The 25511-nt window shown below is 35.0% G+C and overlaps 1 protein-coding gene across 4 annotated transcripts in view; it reads right to left on the bottom strand.

The window, feature by feature from the left end:
* The window catches only part of LOC149564681 (Exostosin family protein), an 86681-nt gene extending 62073 nt beyond the window's left edge, over window positions 1-24608 (bottom strand). For 2 of the 4 annotated variants that reach the window (XM_089818229.1, XM_089818228.1), the window contains exons 1-2: window positions 24454-24608; window positions 22789-24363 (exon numbers count right to left, since the gene is read on the bottom strand). In XM_089818229.1, the coding sequence (XP_089674355.1) occupies window positions 22818-24363; window positions 24454-24521 (1614 nt within the window). In that variant the 5' untranslated portion in view covers window positions 24522-24608 and the 3' untranslated portion in view covers window positions 22789-22817. Of the gene's footprint in view, window positions 1-6427; window positions 7175-22788; window positions 24364-24453 lie in introns of those variants that run through there. The other 2 variants (XM_089818230.1, XM_089818227.1) reach the window with 2 other exon arrangements.
* Between the last annotated feature and the right edge of the window lie 903 nt (window positions 24609-25511).

Raw genomic sequence — 25511 nt, forward strand, 5'->3', positions numbered from 1 at the left:
ATTTCAATCACCCTATTAGAAGTTAGCCTTATTAGAGGACTTTAAGACATTCACTTGGAATGCCACCCTATTAAAAGATTTAAAAATGACTATTAGGTTCACCTTAATCCAAAGGATTTACCCTATACTAATACAATTTTTAGAGAGTAACCATAGAGCTTTGATCTGATACAACTTACAACTTCACTTGTAGATTACAAATCTCTATTTAGTCCTCCATTCTGCTTGGCATTCATACTTTGTAGCTCTGATAGCTTGTTCACCCTTCAAGCATATATCTCCTTAAGCCTTCTTGCTTAACATGCCATTATAGACTCTTCTCTTAGGTTACTTGATGAAGCAAAACCCTATGAATTCTTGTCTCCCTTAGGTTCTTGCACATGACAACCTTGCTTTATGACTAGACATTCCTATAAATAGGGAATTAAGATATTTTGCCACTCATTCTCCATCATTCAAATTAGGGTTTAGATGGGTTAGGTGGGATACAATGTATCTACCCCATATTCCATATCTATTCTAGAGACTTCCTCCAACATCCACTTTGAATTTTCCTCAAAATGGTTTACCTAGAATTATGTGCAACCATCTCATCATCCTTATCTTCCACTTGGTTCACAAAATCCAAGAAAACAAACTTGTCTGCTTAGATTCATCGAATCCATGATCTTTGGAATAATGCAACAGCTTGGCATTATCAATCTTTTGATGTTGGGAACACACTGTGTTACTCGGCATCCTTCAACTATCTTACTCGAAATCCACTAGAATTTGCATTTACTTGACTTCAATTGACTTTCTGCTTGGTTTGCACTTAACTTTTCTTAGCACCTACTGTCCACTAAGTCAAGCTTGGAAGAAAAACTTTGTTTAACTTGTTCTTCTGAACTTTCTTAGTGTAGCCAACACTTGTAATCTTAAGCAGATTATCAATGCATCATGTTACCACTATCTTAATTGATCCTTGTACTTCATTACATAAGCATAACTCAACCTTTCCTCTAGGTGTTGTTGTTACATCTTATTGATCAAATCCTCTTCATCAATCAACTAAGTGATAGTCGTTGAATCTATAAGCAACTGTCTTACCAACAAATAGTAGGTTTGACATCAATAGCAAAACAATGATTGAAACACATAACAATATCCCTCATAACAGTCTTTCTTAGTCAATGATCTTTTCAATCAGATTTCAACAATCTCCTTCTTTGGCATTGATGGCAAACCAAATTGATCAACCAAGTTAATCAAATGATGAACATCTTTGTTTAACCAAACTAATTTAGTTAAAATAGTAAGACAATACTGGAAAAAAAAACTTGTATTAGAATTTCTCCCTCTATCAGCAACTTCCATCTTCTGATTAGGTTACAAAAAAAAAACTCTTCCAAAAACTCCCTCTTACTAAGTAGATCACCCTCATTCTTACATTCTTCTTTATCTTTTGATCATCAAAACTCTCAACTTTTACAACTTTCTCCCTCTCCAATCAGCAGATTAGTTTAGGACTTTCACTTTCTCCCTCATATGATGATCAGTTTACTTTACTTTCTCCCTATTGATCCTTTTTCTTTACATTCTCCCTCTTTGAAAACGATGCCAAAGACATATACTAAAAACTTGTCATCTTTAAGATATGTAGATATAGGCTTTTGTAGTTTCTTCAATTTCTCCATGTTCTCCCTCTATCACCTTAATCGTGACTAGTTAGAAATTTTAGCTTTGTGAATACTTTAGGTAGCTCCTAATATAAGATCCTCTGCATTAACTTGTAATATTTGACAATCAACTTGTTTGATGTAGGGTTGTCCTCTTATTTCTTATATATCCTTTGATAGGGGTATTACCCCTAATTTACCTCTTAGATACTCATAAGCATCCTTAGGTAATGCTTTTGTAAAGATATCAGCAATTTCCTCCTTTGTGTTAACATATTCCATCTTCACCTCTTTATCTTGAACTAGTTCTCTCATGTAATGATACTTGATTGCAATGTGCTTTGTCTTAGTATGCATCACTGGATTTTTTGATATATTGATAGCACTTGTATTATCACAATAAAGTATCACTGGTTCTGTGATTTCTTCCTTCATTCCTTTTAGTAGTTGTTTGATCCATACAATATTTGTGCAATTGATAGCAGCAGCAACATATTCTGCTTCAGTCATAGATTGGGAAGTAGAACTATGTTTCTTACTAGTCCATGTAACTAGTCTTTTACCTAAGAAAAATGCTCCTCCACTGGTGCTCTTTCTGTCATCAATGTTTCCAACCCAATCAGCATCAGTGTAGGCTCTCAATTCAAACTTTTCATTCTTCTTATAGTATAGACCAAACTCTTTTGTTCCTTTAAGATATCTCATTATTCTCTTCACAGCCATTAAATGATTCTCCCTAGGATTAGAAGAGAATCTTGCAACTATCCCTACAAATAATACAATGTCAAGTCTACTATGTACTATATATTGCAATTTTCCAATCATAGACCTATATAATTTTTGGTTCACCTTAGCTAAATCATCATTCTTTGATAGCTTGTGTGTTGTCACCATAGGTGTACTTACTAGATTGGAATCCTCTGGTCCAAATGTCTTCAATATCTCTCTAACATACTTTGACTGAGTGATGTGTATACCATACTTCATCTGATATACTTGCGATCCCACAAAAAAATTGATCTCTCCAAACATAGACATTTCAAATTCTTGCTTCATCTAATTTGCAAAGTCCTTACATAAAGCATCTTGACCTCCAAATATGATATCATCAACAAATATTTCGGATAACAAAATACCTTTGTCTTTCTCTATCTTCATGTACAGATTTTTATTATCATCAGTCCTTTCAAATCCAATCTTCACAAGATAAGTATGAAGTCTCTCATACCATGCTCTTGGTGCTTGTTTCAAACCATATATAGCTTTGTGTAGTCTACATACTATGTTCTTATTGTTAACATCAACAAAACCTTCTAGTTGTTCTATGTAAACTTTTTCTTCTTCTAGTATGCCATTCAGAAATGCAAATTTGACATCCATCTGATAAACTTTGAAACTTTTGTATGCAGAGTAAGAAAGTAGAGTTCTCACTCCTTTCATTCTAGCAATAGGGGAAAATGTCTCTCCATATTCAATTCCTTCTTCTTGTGCATATCCCTTGCAAAATAATCTTGCTTTGTTTCTTGTCACTTCACCATTCTCATCTAGCTCATTTCTAAATACCCACTTGGTACCAATCACATTTTTGTCTTCTAGTCTAGGAACTAGACTCCATGTTTTGTTCTTCTATATCTATTTAATTTCTTCTTCCATGGCCTTGTACTAGTCATCATCTTCTAATGCATCTTTTACTATTTTAGGTTCCTTCATGCTTAACAAACATGACTCACTTCTCAATTTATTTCTTGTCATTGGCCTACCATCTTTGTTTCCAATGATTTGTTCTACCAGATGATGTCTCTTGACATATTTTGACAATCTTGGCTCAACTTTTGATCCTTCATTTTTTCTTTCAACTTCTAAATCATTATGTGTATCTCTATCAGGTATCTTAGCATCTCTCTCATGTGTGTTGATCTCAAAATCAAAATGTGCATTCACTTCATTCTATAACTCAGCATCTGAATGTGGCTCAGTTCCTGAATGTAATTTGAGATTTATAGTATGTGACTCAGTTGTCACTAAAACTTGTTATTGGTTTCCAACTTGACTTGCAGCATCTTCTTAAGCAAGCATTCCTTCATAAAAGTATACAAATGATTAGTATTCTTTTGATTATTTCATAGGTTCAGCCTCATGTACTTTTGTATATTCATCAAAGTTCACATTTGCACTTTCCACAACTTTGTTAGTGTTAGTATTCAAACACTTATAAGATTTACTTCTTGTGGAGTAACCAAGGAATATACCTTCCTCACTTTTTGCATCAAGCTTTCAATTCGTAACATCTTTAAGAATGTAACATTTTCTTCCAAATACCCTAAAGTATTTCACATTGGGTAAGTGTCCATACCATAGTTCAAAAGGTGTAGAATGAGTACCTTTCTTCACTTGCACACAATTCAAAAGTATAGATAGTTGTATTTCCAACTACTCTCTAGTATTTCAAAGCATCATTCTTCTCCATCATGAGTGTTCTAGCACAATCCATTATAGACCTATTTCTTCTTTCAGCAATACCATTTTGTGGAGGGGTCCTAGGTGCAAATGTCTGGGTCCTAGGTGCAAATGTTTGTCTTTTGATTCCTCTGTCATTACAAAACATCTCAAACTCATTTGATGTGAATTCTCCTCCTCTATCTGATCTCAAAAATTTCATACTTTTACCCGTTTCTTTCTCAACTCTTACCAAGTACCACTTAAACATTTGAAAAGCATCATATTTCTATTTCAGAAACATAATTGTCATCATTTTAGAATAATCATCAACAAACAACATTATTTACTTATCTCCTTTGTAGCTTTTCACATCAATTGGTCCACACAAGTCAGTATGAACAATCTCAAATATTTCTTTAGAGGTATAAGTTTTACTCTTAAAACTTGACTTTTTGTCATTTTGCCTAACTGACATTGTTTGCACATTATATTGTCAAGTTTCTTCAACTTAGGCAAACCTCTATCTTTCTTCATGTTACTGATACTAACCAAGTTATCAAAATTAACATGACATAACCTCTTGTGTCATATCCATACATCATTAAATCTTAGAACAAGACAAGTAACATCCTCTATATCTAGATAGAATAGATTACTTCTAGTTTGATCACCTTTTCCAATCAGTTTTCTATCAAGATCATATAGATTAGCAATCTTGTTTTCAAATTTAACCTTATATCCTAAATCATTCAATTGTGACACACTCAACAAATTATAATTTAATCCTTCAACATAGTAAGCATTGTCACATGAAATCTTGTCTATGAGTTTGATAGAACCTTTTCCTTTTATCAAACATGGTGCATTATTACCAAATCTTACACTATTTCCTTCATGATAGTTTAAGTTAATGAACTTACTTTTGTCTCCAATCATATGATGTGAGCATCTATTGTTAATGATCCACCTATCATTTTTGTTCACACAAGTCACAAGTGTAGTTGCCTCATCTTTATTAGATTTGTCCTTCATTGCAACATACACCACTTCATCATCATTTTCATCAAATTCATCCTTGCCTTCTTCTTCAGCAATGTAGCATGACTTCTTGTCTTTGTCATTGTAATCTCTGTTGTCATCTTCTCTTCTATTTTTGTACTTGTCACAACCTCTGTAATTCTTCTTCTGTGTCCATCTTGTAGCAATATGACCAACTTCATTGTAATTGAAACAAATGATGGGTAACTTACCTTTGAACTTATCTTTACCTCTGTGGAATCTTCTTGCCAGTAGTGCTTCCAATTGTTCAACATCTTCTTCATTTGTATCACTGTCACTAGACACATAATTTATCTTTCTTTTCTTCTTCTTCTACTTGGGCTCTTCAGAGTCCTTCAATAATAGCTTGGCTTTGAAAGCAGATTCAAGACTTTCAGGTTTGTAATTATCAAAGTTAGATAGCTCAAAAGCAGTGAGTCTACCTACCAAAACTTCAAGGGTTAGATCATTTCCTGGAATACATCTCAATTCTTGAATTGTAGAAACTCTAATAGCATAAATAGGTAGTAATGTTCTCAAGACTTTACTTACCATAGTATTGTCATCTATTTGACCAATAGCACCTTTTTTTGCACTCACAACTTCTTTTACCCTAGCAACATATTGAGCAATATTCTCACCTTCTTCCATTCTCATGTCATCAAACTTACCTCTAAGACTCTCAAATCTGGCTCTTTGTACATTCTTGTCTCCTCCATAGATAGTGGTTAGGGCATCCCACATTTTCTTTGCAATGTCACAGCCTTTGATATCATCAAATTTGGCATAGCTTAGGGTAGAGGCAATCTCTAACATCGCCTGATTATGCTCTTTCTTTTTCTTCATATCCTCAGCAGTTAGGGCTCCTGCTCGATCAACATGTTCCACTTTAATGGTAGTTTGTGCATGATCTCCAATTCCTCCAAGTTGTAGCTTCATCAAAATTTACCATGCATGAAAGTTATCTCTGTTGAGCTTGGGTACATGTCTTTTTGACATTTTGATCTTTGTGCTTCTAGTACCTTCAAACTAGTCCTCTTAAGTAGATGGTTTTGATACCAATTGTTGGAATTACTTTAGAATAACTAAGAGGGGGGAGTGAATCAGTTATCCAAGGTCCAGATGTACAAATAAAACTTTTCACAGTTTAGTAAACCCATAAAACATTTATACTTATGCATACATCCATAAGATTGTGTAATCAATCAAAACTTGCAGCTTATTGTCAAATCAATTTGCAAAAATGTAAAGCATGAAACATAATAGATCCATAAACGCACATAACACAATGATTTACATGGAAATCCAATTTGAGAAAAATCACCAGTAACATGCTACTCCTTTTTCACTCTTCTAAAGTAATGCCCTGTGAAAGGCCAGCCCTGTTAAAGGTTACAATACACACTATTAAATGTGACCCTATTAAAGGATTTCAATCACCCTATTAGAAGTGAGTCTTGTTAGAGGACTTTAGGCCATTCACTTGGAATGCCACCTTGTTAAAGGATTTACAAATTACTATTAGGTCAACATTAATCCAAAGGATTTACCCTAGACTGATACAATTGTTAGAGAGTAATAGTAGAGCTTTGATCTGATACAACTTACAACTTCACTTGCAGATTATAGATCTTTGTTTAGTCCTCCATTCTACTTGGCCTTCATACTTTGTAGCTCTAATAGCTTATTCACCCTTCAAGCATCTATCTCCTTAAGCCTTTTTGTTTAACATGTCATTGCAGACTCTCCTCTTAGGTCACTTGATGAAGCAAAACCCTATGACTCCTTGTCTCTCTTAGGTTCTCACACATGACAACCTTGCTTCATGACCAGACATTCCTATCAATAGAAAATTAAGATATTTTTTTGCTCATTCTTCATCATTTAAATTAGGGTTTAGACGGGTTAGGTAGGATATAATGTATTTACCCCATATTCCATATCTATTCTAGAGACTTCCTCTAGAATCCACTTTGAATTTGCCTCAAAATGGTTTACCTAGAATTCTGTGCCACCAACTCATCATCCTTATCTTCCACCTAATTCAAAAAATTCAAGAAAATAAACTTGTCATCTCAGATTCATGAAATCCACAATTTTTGAAATAATGCAACAGCTTGACATTATTAATTTTCTAATGTTCAACACACACTATGTGACTCAGCATCCTATATGAAATCACTTGGCATCGACTAAAATTTACTTGGAATCAACTGTGTTACTTGGCATCCACTAGAATTTGCATTTACTTGGCTCCAACTAACTTTCTACTCGGCTTGCACTTAACTTTGCTCAGCACCTACTGTCCACTCGGTCAAGCTTGGCAGACAACTTTTTTTAACTTGTTCTTCTAAAATTTCTTAGTGTAGAAAACATTTGTAACCTTAAGTAGACTATCATTGCATCATGTTACCACTGTCCTAACTGATCCTTTTACTTCATTACATAAGCATAACTCAACCTTTCCTCTAGGTGTTGTTGTTACATCTTATTGATCAAATCCTCTTCATCAATCAACTAAGTGATAGTAGTTGAATCTATAAGCAATTGTCTTACCAGCAAATAGTAGGTTTAACATTAGTGACAAAATAATGATTGAAACACATAACAATCTCCCTCATAATAATCTTTCTTAGTCAATGATCTTTTAAATCAGATTTCAACAATTGAAAGTTTTGAGGAGTACAGATTCAAAAGAATTTGTGAAAAGTGCTAACTATTTTGAATAAAGAGAACGGATTTGATTACAGAGTGATTGGTCTAGTCTTCTGGTGTTTTTTTTTGGTTCCTACATCTTGGTTAATTTATTTTTTCTTTGGTTTAAAGTTCCTGTCAATTTTTTTGTGTCTACAATAAACGTTTTTTGTGAGCTACTTGTTTGCTAGCCAGTACTATGGCAGACTTTACAAAATATGTCTACCAGCATTCCCCATGGTTGGAATTCTCTAAAACCTTGAGAAATGATAGTAGAAAAATTGTTCTTTGTAACATAAGAAAGATGGAGCAGGTAGCACAAGTCCAAGGCCTTTCCTTGGAAGCCCTAGGTGAGATTGGGTTGTTCTTGACTAGAAGTTGAAACAAGGAAAGTCTTGCAAGGGAGAATCAATTTTTATGGAATAGGTGTAGTGGATGGAGAGAGCATAGAGTAAAGATACTATCGGTATAAGGAGAAGTGTTAGATTGTGGTGACTAATCAGGAAAGTACTATACATACTTTATAATTGGTGGGGTTCAGGGCATCGGCTCGAAAAAAAAAATTTGGTACTATTTTCCATTCGTAGAAATTTTTTTGGTATTATTCGTCATTCGTAGATTTTCCACTAAAGTTATGGCTAATTATGGCCGACATGTTATAACCCTAAAGTGATTTAATACTTGTATAAAAGGGTTTAGGGTTGGGTATTTTTTCATCATGTTGTGATGCGAAATTGGTTCTTGCGGTGGTATTGAGCTATAAGGGATTACGGATTATAATTAGGTTGTAATCACTAGATTGTAATAAGATCGAACTTGCTGTTTGGTGGACGTAGCCCAGGGATTGGGTGAACCACATTAAATCTTGGTGCCTTGTGTTCATTTTTGTGTGATCTATTATTTTTTTGTTATTGGTTATATTTTCATGTAGTTTTTATTTCTATCTGTGGTTTATCCTAACAAGAAGTGATGGAAGTCTCTATTATGGGAGAAAAGACAATTCTACTTCAGACTGGTATAAAATGCTAAAAACCCTAACAAACCCTCGTTAGGGCATCTAGTGTAAGTTGGGAACCTAAGACTTTAGGATTCTTGAAGGACTCTGAAAAGGTTATCCTAATCTGGAGTTAGTTTGGGACCTTTTTTAGGAGAGATTTGCACAAATCTAGAATTAGTCCATTAGGAGGGCTAATTGGGGCTACTATGCCTAAAAGGTAATTTCTTCTAGTTTGAAGAGATCGTATAGGAAGCTATTGAATGGAATGTGAAAGATTGATGGAAAGAAATCCAAGACAACTTAGGAAGAGCATCCAACCCTTGCAAGATAAGTTGAGTCATTAGGGAGGCCTAGGAAGAAGCTACAAACTAGTATGCAAGACTTAAATGGGTGGGTTGGTCTATGGCAAGTTGTCTCTAAGTGATTAGGGTTAACTTTTCTGTAAGTAGGGTTTTTTAAGGAGTAGGAACCATCTACCTACACTGCCCTAGACTCTTCCTATCACCTTGATAAAATATTCACAACCATGTTAGGAGTTGATAAGAACAAAAGGCTCACTGAATAAGCACACTTCCCTAAGGAGAAGGTTAGCCCCACCTTCAAGAAACTCATTATCCAATAGAGTAAAGGTTAAATCCACCTCTATTGAACTGATTGATCGACAACTCAATTTCCTTTATAGTTTCATTGAAGTCCACCAGGAATGACAACAGATTTCACTCATGCCTCTTCCTAATGCATATGGCACTCCTTCAACTATGCTATGATATCCAACATCAAGGATCACACATATATCATGGTATTCCACACCTTACAAAAAAGGAACCAAATGACCCACAAATCCAAAGTTACGTGCATAACCAAGTATTATAACATCATCGAAGCATGCAAAGCTTAAGTCCATCTCACAATCATGTTAACCCAAAATACTGCAACTACGTATGGCATAGTTCTCTATCACTGATCTATAACTACTCTTCACCAAATTAACTATGACTCACTCAAATAAAAACATAAGAATAAATGAAAATAGACATAAGTTCTACAATCGTCCTTAAAAAAAAACCCATTCTTGCATACTAAGGACTCCTGTACACTATTCGTAGTGCACTAAATAATAGCCCACAACATTTGAAATCCGAATTTGTCTTGCAACTACAGAAGATATTTTAACATTAATGACAAAACCTATGATTGTATCATCATGTCAACAAAAAATCTACAAAAAAAAATAAAAATTATTAACAATCTCCCACATTCCACAATGTCTCCCTTTGGCATTGATGGAAACATATGGTGAAAACCCATCAATTCAAAAGTAGCATCAAAATACAACTTTTTGAGTATCCTAAACATAACTCACGCAACGATATTACTTGTATCTTGTTCTTATGTCAAAATAAGATAAGTTTATTTAATTTTATACTAATTTTGGGATTCAATATTTCTAGGGTCAATTATAATAAAAGATCAAGGAAGAAAATCCTCATAGTGGGCTCAAAGCCAAATTAAGCACAAAAACCCAGGACAATGTTGATATATTAGTCCTAAGGGATTAAATTATGGGGGAAGGGGGGGTGGTAGCTAAATAAGTAATCAATTAATTTAAAAAATTTGCAAGCTTTAAACCCATATCACAAGAACAACTTAACAAAATAAAATAAAAACTTCAAACACGTAAATACATCCACAAGATAGATAGAGATTTGGTATCACAGAAAACTAATTTAGGTGAAAATTGTGGCGAGGATAAGAAATTACAATTTGTGAACTCTTTTGAACTACCCTTTGTAAGGAGCTTACCCTATTAAGAGTTTACAAAGATATTGTTAGGTGCAACCTAGTTAAGGTTTTTACCTCTAAACCTATTAGGATATTTACCCTGTTAGGAGTAGCCTAGCTAAATGATTATAAAACACTAATCAAAGTGTCACCCTATTAAAGGATTTACAATAAAGGACCTATTAGGATTTACCCCAATTAAGGGATTCTACTGTTAAAACTATTAGAGAACAAAAAAATAATGATATGTGGAATAGAACTACCTCTGCTTTATTAGATCCGTTGAATCTCAAACACTTTTCACAACACACTCAATTCTACACTAGCTTGATCGCAACTTTTACCCTTCTATTGCACTTGTCCAACCATAATCAATAACAAAAACTATTTAGTTTTAACCAGTATATATTGGGCCTTAAAGTCCACTGCCTTAATTAAGCCCTAAATTTGAAATTGATATGAGTTTCAAATATCTTGATTAGATCCAACACACCATAGGAAAAATATCAAACCAGGAAACACATTTTCAAGAACTTATGAACTAATACACTAATTTACATAGAATTTTGTGTCAAGAGGTCAAACACATGTTTCCTTTAGAATCTTCTTGATACACTATCATCAATACATTTGATGCCAAATTATCACCTCCAAACATTAAGACACATCACTAGATCATGTTTGACTCAACTAAATCCATCACAACCTCAACACTGATCATCGATCATTGATCATCAATTCACTAATTGTCACTCAAGAACACAAAACACTTTATCATGTTTGACAACTCTGTCATTGATTTTTCGATCACCTATCCTTCACACTAATCACACTAGTGAACTATGGTCATAACAATATCATCTAAACTATGTTGATTACCATAACTTGTGATTGCTCCACTTAACTCATTGAATATTTGACAAACCAATTAAATCATCTATCACTTATCACTAACTGTTCTAGAAAATGCACTGTCAAGATTCACCCAATCATACCTTTCTTTACTTCAACAATAGTGGTAACGCCATGGGACTTTAGAGACATTCTCAATTCTCTCATAAGGATTACAAGCCCTATAAATCACAACAATACCATATTGATCATGTTTATGATTGGAAACAATACTAGGAACTCTAGGTCAATAGTTGACATCAATGACAACATAATAATTGATCATCATGGAATTGAATCTATATCATAAAAACATTGAACATCACCTACATTGGAACATCAGTTATGCTAACATGAGTTGGTCCACCTAGTCTAGAACGGGGCTAACTTTGTCGGTCTAGTCTAGGCATGTTTTCTTGGATTACGCTCAGGTCTAAAGGATTGTGATATATTATGGAAGAAGAAAATATAGGCTTAGAGGATCAAGCTTAAAAAACATTCAAACCTCAAAATAACCAAAATGGGGTCTAATAGGTCTTAGAGTCGCCAATTATGGGTGTTGACATTTTAGATCAAACACACCATCAAAGCTATACCAAAAATAATTTAGTATCATCTACAAACTATTGAACTACTTTGGCGGGGATTATGGAAGTAATTTTAATACCCCACATAGCCCCGGTATCAATCAACTTTAGAAAGTTCCTTCCCTGGACTTCTACCAACAAGATGAATATGTATGGAGTAGAGGATCCCCTTTCCCAAGCCCCCTTTGAGCTTGAAAGAAGGCTCTTGGAAATCCATTGAACATAACCATATACTTGAGTTCTTCAATAAAAGTCTTTAGAATGTTTACCACTCTAGAATTGAATAACATCTTAAGAAAATTTTTGTATAGAAAGCTTTTTCTAACTCTACAATAAACATTGCAAATGTCAAGTTCTAATGTCATACCTAGGATATTATTCTTGTCAATTGAATGTATAACCTCATACATTGACACAAGTACCTTTTGATTATTATTAATCTAGGAATTGAGGGGAAGTTTGACCCTATTTATGTAGATTTTGGAGATCTTATTAAGAGTGTTGAATAAATTGATTGGTATGAAATCAACAACATTTCTCAACTCTTGATTTTTGGGAACAAGAGCAATATACTTTTGTGGTTTAGAGACTTCAACAATTTTCTAGTTCTTAAAAAGGATTTTATAACCATGGTGACATCATATTTAACAATTTCCAAATAGATAGCAAGGGGAAATCCACTTGGACTCAAGACCTTGTAAGCTCCCATTAAAAAGTAGCAATTTTAACTTCTCCAATTACCAGAGAAAGAATTTGGTTATTGCCAAAAATTGTAATTAAAGTAGGTAAGCATTATAAAAACTTATCATCCACAACACTGCATCTTACCTCCTTGTCCTTATAGACTATGCAAAAGTGGTTCACATGTAGCTCACCTATCTTAAGGTCATCTAATACCATTTGATTAAAATCATAAAGTAACTCTTGGATTCTATTTGTCCTTATGTGTTTTTTGGTAGACTTATGAAATAAAACATACACATTGCTCCCCTCCTGTAGACATCAAACATGAGAGAATTATTTTCTCTTACCATGATCTCTTTCCACCTTGCTCTGAGAGTTTTCTCTTCATTATAGATATTTGGTGACATGTCTCTTGTTTCCATCTTATCTCAAGTATCTATTAGTTTTAATGGGATATCTTTTTTCTAATTAAACATATCCTCAAAGGTGGTCTTATTCCACTTTCTAAACTTGTCCTTGATAATCTTTAGTTTCTATGTGACCCTAAACATTGTTGTCCCTTGTACTTGAGTACTCCACTAGTTTTGAATTAAATTTTGAAATTTAGGTGTAAAGACCACATAAATTTGTATCTAAAAGGTAGGGGGTCTTTAAGAGGGTTACAAATCCACAAAAGGAGTAGTAGACAGTGGTCATACACTATTCATGGGAGGTTTATAACTGATACATTAAGCCCAATGTCCTAGCTAGTTGAGATCAAGAACCAAGACTAATATGGATAATATTGTCACCCTCCTTGATAATCTTTAGTTTCTATGTGACCCTAAACATTGTTGTCCCTTGTACTTGAGTAATCCACTAGTTTTGAATTAAATTTTGAAATTTAGGTGTAAAGACCACATAAATTTGTATCTAAAAGGTAGGGGGACTTTAAGAGGGTTACAAATCCACAAAAGGAGTAGTAGACAGTGGTCATACACTATTCATGGGAGGTTTATAACTGATACATTAAGCCCAATGTCCTAGCTAGTTGAGATCAAGAACCAAGACTAATATGGATAATATTGTCACCCTCCTTGATAATCTTTAGTTTCTATGTGACCCTAAACATTGTTGTCCCTTGTACTTGAGTACTCCACTAGTTTTGAATTAAATTTTGAAATTTAGGTGTAAAGACCACATAAATTTGTATCTAAAAGGTAGGGGGACTTTAAGAGGGTTACAAATCCACAAAAGGAGTAGTAGACAGTGGGCATACACTATTCATGGGAGGTTTATAACTGATACATTAAGCCCAATGTCCTAGCTAGTTGAGATCAAGAACCAAGACTAATAGTGTAAAGAACCAAGTTTCTCTGTGTAAAGATGTGATCAAATAATTCAATATCAAGGAGTCAACTCATATTAATAAACTTAGCAAACTCTGACATGCTTTCAGAGTGATCTATAGTACCACCCCTCATTTCAGAAGGGAACATGATAGTGTTAAAGTCCAGGTTACCACCATCCAAGAGACCCAAGTGCAATATTTGATATCCCCCCCACAAACATCTCATTCTTTTCCAAACTGAAAATTAGGTGTCAAGTGTCAAACTGCATTCCTAAGTTCCATGTAAGAAGTCAATGAGTTTTGAGAACATGAGATAATACTCCCCCCGAACTTGTAAGGATATCACATTGTTCCAATCCTTCCTAATTCACCATTAACTTTATTGATGGAAAATGAGGAGCCTGACCAAATTTAGTTAACAACTTGGAAGTATCCTCCATTTTTTTCACTTCTTGCAACAACAAGATCTCATTTTAATTTTTTGAAATGAAATCCTTCAACACATATTGCTTCTAAGGGTTGTTTAAGCCCCTCATGTTTCATATGATTACTCTCATTTAACTTTTTTTGAAGTTGTCTCAAGGGTCATCCCCCTATTACTAGTGATTTTCCTTGCTCTCACTTGTTTGCTTGGAAAATTTGATCGATGATCTAATGATAACCTCATTGTAGATTGATAAGTCCCTTTTTAACTCTTGGTTATACTATTTGTGCATCCTTCTCTAATGCTCCTAGAATGCACCCCTCCTTAGAAGGAATTCCATGTTGGTAGGCATCTATAAGCACATCTTCTTGTGACCAGTATCTATCTCCATTTAATCAAATTCCTGCATAACTAGACCTTCAAAGGGAAAATGGATCTCTTTCCCCTTTGTTTCAAACTTTTTTAAATATACTTCTTGAGTGACCTATCACTCCAATGGGGGATGATTCTCTTCTCCCTTTTCATCTTCCAAATTAACTTCTTTTTCCCACTTTTGGGTTAGGATCACTATGAAGTGAATGGTTGTTGAAGGTTCGAGTCCCCTCTATTGGAAACAATTGATTAATTGTGTAATGTCTTTGATATTACACAAAATGTCATATCATTTCCAGTCAGTATATGCCAAGCTCACTCGGGCATTGAAGACAGTTTGCTATGTCTGTCGAGCATTCTGGAGTTTTCCTAATTCAGAAGATAGTGTCTATCGAGTTCACTCGGGCGAGAAAGGAAAGTTTGCAGAAGTTGAGTGTTAATCAAGATCACTCGGTTAATGAAGAAAATGTTGGATGGAACCAGTGTTAACTGAGCTCACTTGGTTTCCAAAGGAACTTTTTGAATATGTTGTGTTAACTGGGAAAATTATTTCTGAGTCAATATCTACTGAGAATGGTCAGCTAACAAAGGATTTTCTTGTTTTGTCATATTGAGTTCAATTGATTTAATTGTTGGTTCTAGCTGACTGAGGAGATGAATATTAATTATTCTAAGTTATATTCAAGTTGACTTGATAATGTGTAAGATATAAATACAAGGTCAAGTTGAGGATTGAATTTGTGGAACAAAATTGAAGATTTGATGATTCTTAGAGGAAGCGAATTAGAAGGATAAGAAAAATATCCTTGTTGAGATGCAAAGATAGATTCGATCAGAAAGGATCAAGTATAAAAGCCAAAACTGATATTTGTAATCAACAATTTAGTTGCATCAGAAATCAGGTCATCTCATTGTTACTCTCTAACCATTTTAGCGATGATCTAAATCTCTTAACACAGTTAGCTTAACATCTATTTGTAAATCCTCTAACAAGGTGGCATTTCTATTGAATTGTCTAAAGACCTCTAACAAGGATACTCCTAACAGGGTGATTAAATCATCTAATAGGGTCACACCTAACAATTTTTTTTGTAACCTTTAATAGGGTTGGCTCCTAACAAGGCTCACTTCAGAAGAGTGAAAATTAGTAACTAGTTGCAATTGGTGATTTTTTCCAATTTGGGTTTCCATGTTAAATCTTGGTGTCAATTGTGTTCATGTTATTTCTTTTATGCATTTGCAACCAAGTTAAGGTAAGATCAATCACAAATAATATCTTAAGATTTTCATGATAAGCTTTTGTCAAGTTATTTCAATGTTTACTGAGCTTCAACATTTGTTAGTGTAAACAAAGGGCCTGTGTATTTGCTGAGTTACTACAAAGTTTTGTTTACACTGGGTTGTGATTTGTATTAACATCTAAGGGATCTAGGTTACATTTTTGTGGCAATTGATTCACCCCTTCCCTCTTAGTTACTCTTATATTTCCAACAATTGGTATCAGAGCTTTTGGTGCTTGCAGAGAAGGTTTCAAGCACTGAAGCTAAAGATCAGGATGTCTTATTAAAGAGAGATTCTCATGTTGAACCGAGACAACTTTGCAGCATGACAAGGACTTATGAGGTTACATTTGGCAACTATCAGTGATTCAAGTTGTAAATATCTCAATAGTGAATACATGACTCCTACTGGAACATTATCAGTTGAAAAAATTGTTGAAAAGAAAAATCATAACATCATGGTGATTAACATTGCTTCTTCTCTCAATTATGTTGAATTTGATGAAGTCAAAAGTTTCACTACAGCTTATGATATGTGGATCAAACTGAAAGACGTCTATGGAGGAGATGATAATGTAAGAAGAGCTAAAACCAAAAGTCTCAGAGGACAATATGATCAGATGAAGATGAAAGAAGATGAAAACATTGCAAAATATGTTGAACGAATTAAAGCAAGTGTGAATGCAATCAAAGCATCTGGAGAAAACATTGATGACAAAATAGTTTTAAGCAAGGTACTCAAAACCCTTTTTCCTATCTATGCAATTAGAGTGTCTTCTATTCAAGAAATGAGATGTGATCCAAATAGCAATATAACTTTGGATGCTCTAGTTGGAAGATTGACAACTTTTGAGTTGGATAACTATGATAACTATGTCCCTAGCTCCAAAGGTATTGAATATGTATTTGAAGCCAAGCTTTCACTCAAGAAAAAAGGGTAAGAAATCAAGAGCCAATCAATCAGAAAGTGAAGAAGAGGAAGAAAGTTCACACATTGATCTTGAAGTTGTTGAAGCCCTACTTGCAAGAAAATATTCTAAAGGTAGAGAAAAATACAAAGATAAGATTCCTCTAATCTATTTTTCTTGTGAAGAAGTTGGTCACATTGCTGCAAGGTTCCCAAACAGAGAAGAAAAAGATGAAAAGAAAAGCAATAAGTTCAAAGGAAAGAAAAAATTCAAAAACTACAAAGACAAAAGTAGGAAATCTTGTTTTATGGCTAAAGATTCTGATAACAGTGAAGATGAAATGGTATATATTGTTGTAAAAGATGAATTTGATGATGAAGGAGATAAAATGACACGTATATCTCATGTTAGGAAAAATGATACATGGATTATTGACAGTGGCTTCTCAATCATATGACTAGAGACAAAACAAAGTTCGAACACATGGAACATTATGATGGTGGTAGTGTGAGATTTGGAAACAATGAACCTTGTTTCATAAAGGGAAAATGGTGTACCTCATTAACCAATGAACTTAGATGTGGCAATGCTTATTGGGTTGAAGGACTAAAGCATAATCTATTGAGTGTGGCACAGTTGAATAAAATTTGGTTCAAGGTAGAATTCATGAATGGAAAGACCAAACTGTTGGATGGAAAAGGAAATCTAGTTGGATCTGGAAAACAAACAAAAGGTAATCTATTCTATCTAGATCTTAGTGAAAGTTCATGTTTTATTGCTCAAGTAGAAGAAAGCCGGTTATAGCACAAAAGATTATGTTATGTAAACTTTGATAATCTGGTCAAGATAACCAAAAATAGAAAAGTAAGAGGTATTCCTATCTTGAGGAAACCCAATATGGGTCTTTGGAAAAATTGTTAAATTGGTAAGATGGGAAAAACTAGTTTCAAAAACAAGAACTATCATTTCAAAGAAGTCTTGGAGCTTGTACATACAGACTTATGTAGACCTATTGGAATAGAGAGTTACAGTGGAGATAAGTTTTTCATTTTTTTGTTGATTATTATTCTAGAATTGGTGAATGTAATGTATCTAAAAGAAAAATTTGGAGTTTTTCAAAGAATGAATGATAAGATAAGATAAATGTATTAATGTCCAACGAAAGACCACCAGAGGTCTATGGGACTGAGAACTTATAACCATGAAAGAAACAAATAGGAGAACAGCAAACAATGTCTAAGAAAGAACAAGAACAAAACTAAAAGAAGAAGCGAGCAAGAACCACCTCAGCAAGGAGTAGGGATCCAAGCTCAGAGAGAGAGAGAGAGAGACGAAATAAGCACTGCCACCAAAGATCAATCTGTATATCAAAGAAGCACCAGACAAGAAGATTGTGTTAGCAGAAATATTTGTAAATGACACTTTATTTACATGAAATGATGGCTTGTGCAAGGCATCTTCGGAAGAAATGAGTACATAATTTGAGATGTCTATGTTTGGAGAGATAAAATTCTTTGTTGGATTGCAGATCCATTAGAAGAAAGATGGTATCTACATTACTCAATCTAAATATATCAAGGAGATACTAAAGAAATTTGGAATGGAAGATTTAAAACCAGTTGGAACTCCTATGTCAACTAGACATAAGCTTTCCAAAAATGATGGTTCCAAGGAGGTACATCAGACCACATACATATCAATCATTGAAAAATTGCAATATGTAGTGCATACAAGGCCTCATATTACATTAGCAGTTGGTATGGTGGCAAGATACTCAGCAAATCCCAAAGAAAATCACATCATGGCAATCAAAAGAATCATGAAATATTTGAAGGGTACTGAAGACTATGGTTTATGGTACAAAAAAGGAGGCAATTTGGATTTCAAAGCATTCACAGATGTTGATTAGGCAGGAAGTGTTGATGATAAGAAGAGCATCAGTGGTGGAGCATTTGTTCTTGGTAAAAGACTAGTGTCTTGGACAAGCAAGAAACATAATTTTATTTCTTAGTTCACAACAAAGATAGAATATGTGGCAACAACAGTTAATTGTTCAAATGTTGTTTGGTTCAAGCAAATGTTGGGAGGTATGAAGATAGAAATCAATGATCTAGTGGTTATCTTCTGTGATAAGACCAATCCAATTAATATATCAAAGAATCTAGTGATGCATACCAAATCAAAATACATTGCTATAAAATATCATTTTTTGAGAGAATTGGTACAAGATAAAGAGGTAAGATTGGAATATGTGAATACTAAAGGACAAATTGCAGATATATTTACTAAACCATTACCTAAAGATGCATTTCTGTATCTAAGAGGTAAGTTAGGGGTCATTTCCCTATCTGAAGCTCACTAAAAGAAGTTTAGTGATGCATCAACCAGAGCATGTTGAAGATCAATTAGTTGATGTAATATTGACAAGGGCATATTCCAAATGAATCAGTACATGAGGTAAATTGATATTTACTAAATATTGTCTTTGGCATGAGATGTCAAAGAGGGAGAGTTTGACTATCATATTATAAAAAAAAATTGTTTAACGATGTCAATGCAAAAGAACTTGGTCTAATATCAAAGAGGGAGAGTTTGCTATCAGAAGAAGATGTTGAAGGTAGAGTTTTGCTAATAGAGGGAGAAACTAAAGGTAGAGGGAGTTCACACTGATAGAGGGAGTTGAGTTCTTATGGATGAGAATCAAAATGAAACTAAGGATATGTTCCTTACTTTATTCTTGCTCTAAGTTTTTCATTGTATTATAACATGTGTTTCCATCAATGCCAAGGAGGAAGATTGTTTGAAACAATTGATTAATTGTGTATTGTCTTTGGTGTTACACAAAATGTCATATCATTGTTAGTCAGTGTATGTCGATCTCACTTGGACATTGAAGACAATTTCTTGTGTTTGTCAAGCATTTCAAAGTTTTTCTAGTTCAGAAGACAATGTCTACTGAGTTCACTCGAGCGACAAATAAAAGTTTGTAGAAGTTGAGTGTTAACCAAGCTAACTCGGTTAATGAAGAAAATGTTAGATGGAACCAGTGTTAATTGAGCTCACTTGGTTACTAAAGAAACTTTGTAAATATGCAATGTTAATAAAGTTCACTTGGTTAACATGGGAAAATCGTTTCTGAGTTAGTGTCTATTGAGCATGGTCGGCTAAGGAAGGAATTTTTTGTTTTCGCATATTGAGTTCAATTGATTTAATTGTTCATTCTAGCCAACTAAGGCGATGAATATTAATTATTCTAAGTTATATTCAAGTCGACTTGATAATGTTTAAGATATAAATACAAGGTCAAGTTGAGGATTGAATGTGTGGAACATAATTGAAGATTTGATGATGCTTAGAGGAAGCGAATTAGAAAAATAAATAGAATATCCTTGTTGAGATGCAAAGATACATTCAATCAGGAAGGATCAAATATATAAGCTAGAATTGAGATCTGTAATCGGCAATTCAGTTGCATCAAAAATTAGGTCATCTCATTGTTACTTTCTAACCATTGTAGCAATGATCTAAATCTCTTAAGAGAGTTAGCTTAACAACTATTTGTAAATCCTCTAACAAGGTTGCATTTCTATTGAATTGTTTAAAGACCTATAACAAGGTCACTCCTAACAGGGTGATTAAATCCTCTAACAGGGTTACACTTAACAGTGTGTTTTGTAACCTTTAACAGGGTTGGCTCCTAACAAGGCTCACTTCAGAAGAGTGAAAGTTAGTACCTAGTTACAATTGGTGACTTTTCTCAAATTGGGTTTTCATGTTAAATCCTGGTGTCAATTGTGTTCATGTTATCTCTTTTATGTGTTTGCAACTAAGTTAAAGTAAGATCAATCACAAATAATATCTTAAGATTTTCATGATAAGCTTTTGTCGAGTTATTTCAGTGTTTATCGAACATTAGCATTTGTTAGTGTAAGCTGAGTGCCTATGTATTTGCCAAGTTACTGTAGAGTTTTGTTTACACTAAGTTTTGATTTGTATTGATATCTTTTGATTTGTATTGATATCTAAGGGATCTAGGTTACATTTTTGTGGTAATTAATTCAACCCTCCCCTCTCAGTTACTCCTCTTATATTTCCAACACCAAACATCTTTGTTCAACCCATCTAGCGTGATTTGGGTTCTTTTACATTTCATTATAATATGTCCTAGTTAAGAACAATTTTGGCAAAAATAATCACATTTTCATAAAGTGGGGATTGAGTTAAACTATGATGCTTGGACTCCAAAACAATGAAGTTTGGAAGAGATTTGTTCATTTCCACGTTGACATAGAACCTACCAAAGACTAACCTTTGTTGCCATGAATTACAACAATTCAAATTTCAACCCTTGATTACTGAGCAACATTTATTTTTAGATTGTCCCTTATAATATTATTATTTTCATATTGTATATCCTATAGATATAGTCCCTAGACTCACATATACTATTTATTAAGTTCAATAATTGAGAAAGATTTGTAGTACATCCTATCCAATAGATAAATCCAATTGAAAGATGGCAATTTCATTAAGTTGAAGAAAGTCAAACAATTATTAAAAAATAGATGAGGTAACCAATTAAATATATCTAATTGTATAAATATATAATTAAATATAAGAATACAAAGTATAAATAAATTGAATAATTTTGATTGAAAAAGATATAACTAACTGAGTTTGTTTCATTATTCTTAAATATTTTCCTAATATGTAAGTGAAGGGTAGTATTTCCATGAAGTTAAAAATCAAATAATGATTATAAATAGATGAGGAAACCAATTAAATATATTAAATTATATAAATATAATAACTTAATAATAATGTAAATTAATTAATTAATTAATTAACTCTGACTGAAAAATATATAATTAAGTGAAGTTGGCGAAATTAGGAGATACTCACTACATGGCTGTTTAGTGAGATGTGAAGTCTTGTTAGATGTAAGACTCTCACATGAAACAAGATGAGAAATCCTGACTTCTTGGCAGGTGAAAGAGGTTTGAATGAGCACAAATTTGTGAGCGACAATGAAGGGAAGAAAGCAGCATTAATGTCTCATCAAACCTCTGGATTAAATACAGGGAAGTCGGGAAGAAACAGACAGAAAAGGCACGTAAATTATGGCTCAATTTCAGTAGGTTAATCACAAGTCTGAAGCGTCAACGGGGAAAATCATAGATTTGAATCAGCGAATAGAACAGATATCCTGACCGACCAAGGTCGTAGAAAGAATTTTAAATTCAATTTACTCTGATGAGATCATAACATAAACTTGCACAACTTGCATTAAAAAATTATTCAAACCAAGTGCGAAAATCATGTAAGTTCATTTCAAATCTACAGTATTTTAGTCTTATTGATCACATTTCTGGAAACGCTTTAACAGTTTCCTATTCTCATTTTCTGACTACCAGAAGCAGATGAGGCAGATACCTCTCTGTTCTCGCCTTTTTATATATCTTGTAAAAAGATTAGTCCTTTTTCCTATTTCCTACCATGAAAACAGGAGTGCCAGACAGCAGTCTGCCGAAAAATTACATTTATGTACAGAAAATTTCAATTCAAAACACAGTGAAGAAAAAGGTTCGGTTCTTTGCATCGATCTGTTATTGCTTATTAATCAGAAGAATAGATAAAATCCCTCCCCTAACGCCCCAAAAAAACGAATGAAGAAAAATAAAAATTCACAGAAGCACTGGCTTACAGTAATCCCGCACTTGAAGCAACCATTGTTCACCCCTTTTTCTGGTTCTTAATCCTCTGCAAAACGCCGTCAATGGCGACATCAAAAGCATCCTTAAATCCCACATCGACAGCCTCTGGTCTCCGATAAACAACCCTGGGAATCAGCTCGATAACCTTCTCCCTCATTCTCACAATCTTCGCCAGGGAAATGTTCGCCAAGACGTCCCCAATTCTCAGTCCCCCAAAAACCACATCGTCCTTGTTGATGAAAACAGAATACTCCTTGGGATCAGCGGGTAAATGCCAGGTATATTGCGTATAAGCCGCCTGTTTCTCGAAGAAAACAGGGATACACCCCGCAACAATCCCATCAAAAGTAGCCCTTCTGGTCGGCGTGTCTCCGGGCGGCTGAAGGCAGAAATTGGCCTTCATCATGGCTCTCATCACATACCCTGGCTCGCTGTCACACCGCCCATCATCACACCCAATGAACAAACACCCAGAGCTCCCTGAAGCGGCCATTAATGGCGAGGAAAAATTTGAGCATTCGGTTCTTATGCTCCGCCTTACGTTGGGGGAAACCCCTGTTCCGCCACCGCCAGCAAAGGCGAAGAGAAAAGGGCGCGGAGATCGCCTCACACGGCTCGTCCAGAGCTTCAAACTCTGCGAGCCGGCGGGATGAAAGGCCGTCGGATAAGGAATGGCCTGTTCTTGCCAGGAAAGGGGGCGGGATTCGAACACGAGACTGGTCACATTCATCATGGCCGGAAGCTCCAGAATGCTCGTTCCCCACCCTTCGATCCGCCACGGCGAGCGGTTGAAATCCCACGCGGCTCGACCCATGGCCACAAAGTGATCAGATCCACCATTTCTCCGCCAAAACGATCCTTCAAATGATTCCCCGAGCCACTGCACGATCCGGATTCCATGCTCTGAGCTCCTGTTCACATCGGGCCCGTACAAGTACCGGAGAGCGTCAAGGCCAGTGTAGTATGGAATGCAGAAGAAATCTGCCTCCAAGGGGGCCATTACCCTGCAATCGTAGCGCCGAGCTCGGGCATGGAAGATGAGCTCGAGCATGTAAACGTCGGTTTTGTACCAGCTCCTTGAGCGCCGGTGGGTTTTGGGGCCGAAACCCTCGTTCTTCAAATGCTCGCAGAAATTGGTCCACGATTCGTACAAATCGCAGAGTTTGAGGATCTGGCTGTTGAATTCTGCGGGCAAATCGTAAATGTACATCCTCCTCCCTTCACAATCGTCATCGTCCTGGTCCGCATCTCTCGGCAGCTGAAGAATCTCATCCCCCTGCTGCTGTTCTTCTTTCTCTTCCCCTTCCTTCCAGATCTCCAGCTTCTTCGATCGGGCCGAAGAATTGAGATCCTCCGAATTGGGATCCTCCGAATTGAGATGCTCAGAATTGGAATCCTCTGATTTGGGAAGCTCCGAATTGAAATCCTTTGAATTGAGGAGCTCTGGATTGAGATCCTCCGAATTGAGCTCGGAATCATCCGATTGAAGAGCATTTTGGTCCGCACTTTGCTGGAAGAAGAAGAAGACTGTGAGGGCTAGCAAGAGCAGGCATGCCCAAGTGCACCTGCAAACACTAGCACTGTGTGATTTTCTCATTGTCGCCAACAACAACAAAATTTTACTTACCACTGACAAACCAAATCATCAAACTTACACCCTTGGAATTCCCGACCCACGGTGCTTAACATAATGGGACCGATTCTTTTTTGTCTGGTTTAGCATTTTCTGGAAACGCGTCTGGACATTCAAACTCCACCACGCGTTTGTGCTGGGATTGATATCATTGTTGATTCCCGTGCTTTCATGGGCCCTCACCAGATCTGTCTTTTCAGGTTTTTCGCTTATTCCCTCAAATTTTAGGGCTTTTTTTTTCTTGTAATTACTTATCTCGCGCCTGTGATTAGTCGTCCGTACGAGGAAGAATCTGCAAGGTGAATTTTCTACATGTGCTGTAAATTCTTCTGTGAGCTGTGTATCTGTTTTTACGGTTTAGTATCATGAATCCGGTTATGTGATTCCCGTTGGAACGGAGTTGTTAGTGGCGGGAAGGATGCCAGGCAACTCATATCCAATAATGGGCAGGTGGAACATTTCCAAGGTATTTTCTCTTTTCCGAAAGTTGCAGCATCTTAAGCTTTTAGAACATTCATGCTACCTACCTAACATACTTGGTCCTTAAAACATGAAAATACAAAATAGTGTAATGTATTTTACATAATTATAAGTATTTGTTTCTATTCAATTTTAAATTGATTTAGTTTTATTGATAATTAGGGAAATTTTGTTTAAATATAATTTTCAGTCTGGATTTCCTTCAAAATTTAATTTGTTTGATTATCTTATACTAATATACAAAAATAGCAATATTATAAAACAATAATATGTTTGAATTTTAACATTTTATGTTATAACTTTTAAATGGTTCCATTTTACAAAACGACTCTTAGTTATATGATTTTTCAATGCGTCTACGATGATTTCATTTCTGTCTCCTCTAGTGTATGTGGTGGTTTTTGCGACTTTTGTTAGGAACTAGGCTCTTTAATGTGGATGTTACTACACACATCATGAGATCCAAGTTGTTGGTTCCTGAGGTTTTGAAGGTGACCCTTCTTGGTGATGCTACTACATAGGTGAACTCGTTGAGCATTCTTTTAGTAGATCTACTTTTGAGCCTTATAGTGTTGTGGGTGTTGAGGTCCCCCCACCAAA

Source organism: Cupressus sempervirens, chromosome 3 (genome assembly GCF_028749045.1).
Source record: "Cupressus sempervirens isolate cs-2001-9-10 chromosome 3, ASM2874904v1, whole genome shotgun sequence".
Classification (NCBI taxonomy): Eukaryota; Viridiplantae; Streptophyta; class Pinopsida; order Cupressales; family Cupressaceae; genus Cupressus; species Cupressus sempervirens.